Source organism: Vicia villosa, unplaced genomic scaffold (assembly GCF_029867415.1).
Source record: "Vicia villosa cultivar HV-30 ecotype Madison, WI unplaced genomic scaffold, Vvil1.0 ctg.003251F_1_1, whole genome shotgun sequence".
Taxonomy (NCBI): Eukaryota; Viridiplantae; Streptophyta; class Magnoliopsida; order Fabales; family Fabaceae; genus Vicia; species Vicia villosa.
Genome location: NW_026706150.1, coordinates 67,751 through 74,215, shown reverse-complemented (window position 1 = coordinate 74,215; position 6,465 = coordinate 67,751). Strand labels below are relative to the sequence as shown.

Genomic DNA, 6,465 nt, shown 5'->3' with positions numbered 1-6,465 from the left:
GAAATTAGCACAATGTATTAGGTTTAAGTTATTATATGTCACTGAGTCTCTTTATATAGTTAAAATTTGATTTTGAAGTATTTAGGGCAATATTGAAATATTTTTGCAAAAATGGAGTCGCAGGTGTTTTTGGAAGTGCATTTCTGAAAACACCTCCATGACCAATTTCGGAAATGCACTTCCGAAATGAACTCAAAATTATTATTATTTTTTTTTATTTTCTTGATTGTTTCACCTTCTTACCGATTTCAATTTTTTTAGGATAATGACAGGAAACTCCGCACGACTTAGACAGGGCGCATCATTTGAGGCTGCTCCCGACACAGTTATCCGAGTGGAGCTCACTGCTATATTTGAGGACTGGGCGCATCATTTGGTCCCGGAGAAGTGTCGGCGTATGGCGACCACCCAGGAGTGGCACTATGTAGAGGGGTACGTGACATGGTTCTATCGCGTGTCACATCCTCTGATGACACCCGATGCTCCCGGAGCTCCTAGGCCAGCACACAAGGAGATCTTGGAGAACCAGCAGGCCGAGGATGACCATGCCACTGATCTCCTGCCGATATGCCAGCGGATAGAGATACTTGGGCGGGACGCATTGGACCGAGGTATCATTAAACATGGCGGTCCAGAGGCAGTTGCCATCGCGGAGAGGATGGTTGGTGATGCGGCCGGTGCGGCGGCATATACGAGACAGAGGAGGTCCCAGGGAGTTAGGGTTATGCATACTCAGTAGCAGTTGCCTATTTATTTTCTATTTCTGACTTTTTTGTATTCGAGTTGTATTATTTTGACATTTACATACACTATTTTTTGTATATATAATATTAGTATTTTATTCCAAATTACGTGTTATATTTAGTTTATATCAATCACTATTTATTTTAAGCATTGTCGTTTAATTTAAAATACGGGACTAACCATTGTTTAGAAAATAAAAAAATAACTTCCTGTTTATTTCGGAGATGCATCTCCGAAAACACCAAAAAATGTGAAAATGGGTGTTTTCGGAGATGCATCTCCGGAGACACCCCTAAATTGGTGTTTTCGGAGATGCATCTTTGAATTCAGAAAAAATTTGAAGAAAAAAAATTTCAAAAATATATCTCCGAAGTTAAGGATATTTTGGAGTTTTCAGCAGAGATTCTTCTTTCGGAGGTCTATAAAGAAATTATATTTGATTTTTGTTTTTCTTGATAAATAAAATAACAAAATAATATCCCAAAACTGTTAAGTATAATAGCATACGTATGTGTTCAGTCACCCATGACATATTAGATAAGGATTTTAATGTATTCTCATACGTCATAAGCTTTTGCATATATTCATCTTTGATCGTTTTTGTTCCAAGAAAACTTTGGAATCTTTTCTAAAGATTGGTGCTTGGCCACTTTAAGGCTCTACATAACCGGTATTAACTGAAAAATAATCACAAATGGATTCAGCATTTTTGATAGCAACAAGTATTAGATTTAGATATTTTTCTTGCAAATTAATCTATTTGTTTACGACCTCAAGTATAAATGTTTCCTACTTTGCCAATGCACGTAATAGAATAATGTTTTTTGATAAAGAAAAATTATATATATATATATATATATATATATATATATATATATATATATATATATATATATATATATATATATATATATATATATATATGACATATCATATAAGAATGCCATATAAAAATTTATATGAGAATGTGAAAATAAATCTGAAACATTGAATTTTAAAATAAATGGTAGAGATTATGGATGAATCTTTTTTTTTCTCTCTCATACATTTTGAAATAAATGATGTAGGAGAGAGAAAAAAAAATCCACTCATAATATCCACCATTTATTTTAAAAGTTAATGGTTCAGATTCATTCTCACATTCTCATATAAATATGACATTCTCATATGATATGCCATATATATATATATATATATATATATATATATATATATATATATATATATATATATATATATATATATATATATATATATATATATATATATATATATATATATATATATATATATATATGAATCACGACCATTAAATTTCGATTTTGTGGATTTTAATGGACTTGATTGGATCTTTCTATGATCCTTAATATTTAATTTAATTAAAACATAAAGAGAGAAATCAATCCATGTCCATTAAAATCAACAAATCTAAATCTATATGTGGGCGACTCAAGTGAAAACACTTGGTTATTATGAGAAATGAGAACAATGATTCACGACCATTAAATATTAAGAATCATAGAAAGAGAAACTAATCCAATCCATTAAAATCAATATATATATATATATATATATATATATATATATATATATATATATATATATATATATATATATATATATATATTGTGTCTTTATTTTTATTTATAATAATAAATATTTATGTTATTAAATATTGAAATTAGATTGCTTATGTATAAAAAATAAGTTTAAAATAATTTATGATATTTTAAATTTTTTTTCAGAAATTTTTTTCTTCATAAAAACAAATAATTTTTTTTTAAAACTGAAACAAATAAACCCTATATCATAAATAAAATCTCTATCCAAACACACCTTAGAAACAAGAGTGGATTTTTCATCCCTTATGTACTTTAATTTGTACTGTTATCTTATTAGAATCAAGCTATCATCTAGTACGATATATGCATCATATCTTGGGTCTTATAAGACAAATTCCTTGTGTACAAATTAAGCCATTTGAATAAAGAAAAGTGTGTTTGTTGCACAAACGAGATTCTAGATACGAAAAAGTTATACAATACATTGGTTGGGCTCAAATAGAAAGATATTTCAACGAAAATTTTACTTCCCACCCCTACATTTGTCCTTCTACCCCAACAATCATATTTTTTGGACGAAATTACCCTTCCATAAATAGGAATTTTTTTTCTCATTTTTCACTTTTTACTGATCTTGAACAAACACTCTCCTTTTATCTGTACGAAACACAAACCGGAACCCTTCTGAAGACTCTTCCGGTTCATTAACTTTCCAAACCGGAACACATTTGGTAAGTGGTCCGGTTCGCAAAAATATTTCACGGAACGCTTTTGGATTCTGTTCCGGTGCGTTCGCTTCCAAACCGGAACAAAATTTGGAGCTCTTCCGGTTTGTTGCATTGCATACCGGAACGCTTTTGAAATCTGTTCCGGTTTGTTTTCATCTCCACCCGAAGCCTTTTGAAAACTGTTCCGGTTTAGCTCAGTTGCAAACCGGAACCCTTTTTGGAACTGTTCCGGTTTGGTTTTTTGTGATTTTTTTTTTAAATTTTTTTTTTAATATTTTTTTCAGGAAAATGCGTACACTAGGACCAGACGGGAGACCACATACCCGCCGCCGCCGCGACGAAGCTGGTTCCTCTAACCCACCACCGCAACCACCACAGCCAGTTGGATATCCTGGTGGACCATCAGATTTATCTTTACTTGTTCGATATCAAGACCATGTTGCTCGCCGGTTATGGTACGGAGAGGTAAGTAAAATTATGTGATTTATTTTAAATAGAATTTATTATTATATCTTCTAATGTGGTTTTTTTATTTATTTTCAGAAAAGAGGCCCTAAAAAGGAGCTTAAAGTCGCTGGGCACGGGACGAAGCTCCAGGAGAGAGTGCCTCAGCAGCTCCCACCTAAGATTGAGGCTATCGTGACTAGGTCAGGTCTGGCTTCTCTTCAGAGAACTAGCCTGACCAAGATAGACGTTAATCTCGTCTCAGCATTTGTGGAGAGGTGGCATGTTGAGACTTCGTCATTTCACATGCCATTTGGTGAAATGACGATTACTTTAGATGATGTTGCGTGCCTGCTCCATTTGCCTATCAATGGTATGTTCTGGTATCCTGATGAGCATGTCACAGAGCAGGTGGCTGTTGATCTTGGCTGCGAGTTATTGGGAGTGGATAGACATGCCATGGCTGTACATGTGCGTTCTTACAGGGGAGCTTATTACTCACTGCAGTGGCTGTATGACAGATTCGTGCAGTACCGTGCTGCTGGTAGTTGGACTTACGCGACCAGGGCATATCTGATGATGTTGGTAGGTTCTACCATTTTTGCGGATAAGACATTTACCCTGGTTGAGGCCCGATATTTGCTATTGATTAGAGATCTACGTGGGCTTGGTTCATACAGTTGGGCATCAGCGGCACTGGCCACTCTTTATCGCCACCTTGGGGATGCATCTATGTTTAGTTGCAAGCAGCTCAGTGGATATCCTACTCTGCTACAGGTATTTATCTTATTTTTAATTAATTATATGTTTATTCATATATTATAATTTATATTATTTAATATATGTATATATATATATATATAAACATTGGTATTAATGAATATCATTTAATTTATTTGTTAACAGTGTGCCTATCGTCTCTTGCATGTCTTTCATCACATATTCCTTGCATTTCATCCCAACATTTTTGTTAATATAAAAACGACATAGCAAGTTATGCGTCGTAGGAAAAACAACTTCAACTGCTTTCATCAAAGCAAGATCTCTATCCGTCAAAATCACTTGTGGAACCACATCTTTCTTCACAAACAATTGCTTCAGCTTATCCAAGACCCAAATATAACTCTCTGTCTGCTCACACTCCATATAAGCAAATGCAACCGCAAATATCAACTCGGTCGATGTCATACCAACTATTTCAAACAGAGGTTGTCTATATTTGTTGGTCTTATAAGTGGCGTCCATAATCAAGACAGTAGGAAAAAGATTCAGCAACTTTACCGAATCTGGATGAGCCCATAAAATATCTCTCACAACGTCACAATCATCCTGTTTCCTACTCCAATAAACATAGTTCGCCTCCTCTATAACCTTAAGCAAATGTTGTATCTCACTTCTTGGACCTCTTATCTCCGCTTCAATCACACTTTTATGCTTGTATATTTGCGTGATCCGAGTGACGTTCTCAGAATCTCGCTCTTGCAAGGAAATCAATATGTGTCTAGGCGGAACATGTCTCTTTGTCAAATCAGCAACATGCTGCTTCTCATCTGTTGTCAACCTACCAACAAATGAATGACCTTCTAATCTATCTGGTAAACCATGATTATGAACTCCACATTTTACATCAACCTTCCATCCAGACCCATCTTTTGCCGGAGTCGATCTGATTTTGAATGGACATCCACATCTCTTAGTAGCACTTTGAGTCTCACTTTTATCCTTATATTTTCCACCTTTATCGCACGCAAATATAACTTTGTTACTTCTTCCTCTTTTGCCTGTTTCAGTGTCTGAACGCGCTATGATAACAGTCACTTTATTGTTGATTCCGGTCTCTTTAACCCAGCGGATAACTTCTTCCCGTGTGACAAATCTCTGTGAAGTTGTGAAAACATCAGTGGTATCTATAGCTGTCTTGTTTTTTCGACAAATTTGGAGCGGAACTTCCATACCTGAAAAAAAATAACCAAAAATTAAAAAATGCAAAATGCGTTCCGGAACAGTTTTCCAATCTGTTCCGGTTTGATATCTACTTCACCGTATCACTTTTTAAAACTGTTCCGGTTTGATTACAAGTGCACCGGAACACTTTGCTTATCTGTTCCGGTTTGATTTTCGTATTACCGGAGCAGTTTTAAAATGTCTTCCGGAAATAAAAAAAAGTGAACCGGATGACATTCATAATGTGTTCCGGTTTGTTAATTTGTAAACCGGATGACTTACCAGAAGTGTTCTGAATTAAAGGTGCGTAGGGGTGCAGATTTGAATTTTTTTGACTTTTTAGATGAATGGTAAAAAGTAAAATGGTAAAATGGTTATTAACTATTGAGGGTAAAGTTGGCATTTTTATAAAATTGTAGGGATAGAAGGGCAATTGTACGGGTAGGAAGTAAAATTTTCTATTTCAACCGTTAAACTTTACTGGGCTTTAATCTGCAGCATTAGTAGATTAAGGTATTGTATGTGAGGATTGTTTTTCCCACCGGTTGAAGAAACACTTTAAAAAAATTTGAAAAAATATTCAAAACAATTTATTTCTGGACGCACCTATTGTTCATCAAATTTATGCTTAAATGAACCACATATGTTTTGCTTTAATTTCATCAAAAGATACACCTCATGCATTTTTAATCGAGACACATTTATTTTGTCTTAAATTATTCTGGAAATACACTTTCGTGATAATCATATGTGCGCCTCATGTATTCAAAAGCTTACCAATTATGAGTTCTTTGATCTATTGGAGGTTGATGATAGAAACTTCAACGTGATAATCATAATATCCGCTTATATTTTTCTGTAGACTTTTTCCATAATAGAAAAGAGTACTTTGAATATATTTGGTTTCATGTCTTGTATATGGTGCTGTTATGTACAAGTTGCTATATTTTGAGAAGAATTTTTTAATATTTTAAATTAAATTTAAATTATTAAAAAAACAAAAAACTTAAATATAAATTTTTAAGTATGATTTTTACTATTTT

The 6,465-nt window shown here is 33.8% G+C and overlaps 2 protein-coding genes across 2 annotated transcripts; one reads left to right on the top strand and one right to left on the bottom strand.

Annotated features, from left to right (window-relative positions):
- Positions 1 to 265: 265 nt before the first annotated feature.
- LOC131640641 (protein MAIN-LIKE 1-like) lies at positions 266 to 4,468 on the top strand. Its single transcript, XM_058911019.1, has 4 exons — positions 266 to 432; positions 3,319 to 3,499; positions 3,578 to 4,255; positions 4,385 to 4,468. Exons 1-4 carry the CDS (start codon positions 266 to 268, stop codon positions 4,466 to 4,468), a joined length of 1,110 nt encoding a protein of 369 aa, XP_058767002.1.
- A 112-nt stretch (positions 4,469 to 4,580) lies between these two features.
- Positions 4,581 to 5,431, bottom strand: LOC131640640 (putative protein FAR1-RELATED SEQUENCE 10). Its single transcript, XM_058911018.1, has 2 exons — positions 4,669 to 5,431; positions 4,581 to 4,609 (listed from the first exon to the last, which is right to left on the bottom strand). The coding sequence occupies exons 1-2, from the start codon at positions 5,429 to 5,431 to the stop codon at positions 4,581 to 4,583; spliced, it is 792 nt and encodes a 263-aa protein (XP_058767001.1).
- Positions 5,432 to 6,465: the final 1,034 nt, after the last annotated feature.

What these genes read in the sequence shown, in the direction of transcription:
- LOC131640641 (XM_058911019.1), top strand. Translation starts at nt 266, where the DNA reads ATGACAGGAAACTCCGCACGACTTAGACAGGGCGCATCATTTGAGGCT. An exon ending in GAGTGGCACTATGTAGAGGG is followed by an intron (nt 433 to 3,318) that starts GTACGTGACATG and finishes TATTTTTTTCAG; the next exon opens with GAAAATGCGTACACTAGGAC. An exon ending in GCCGGTTATGGTACGGAGAG is followed by an intron (nt 3,500 to 3,577) that starts GTAAGTAAAATT and finishes ATTTATTTTCAG; the next exon opens with AAAAGAGGCCCTAAAAAGGA.
- LOC131640640 (XM_058911018.1), bottom strand. Translation starts at nt 5,431, where the DNA reads ATGGAAGTTCCGCTCCAAATTTGTCGAAAAAACAAGACAGCTATAGAT. An exon ending in ACCTCTGTTTGAAATAGTTG is followed by an intron (nt 4,610 to 4,668) that starts GTATGACATCGA and finishes GAGTGTGAGCAG; the next exon opens with ACAGAGAGTTATATTTGGGT.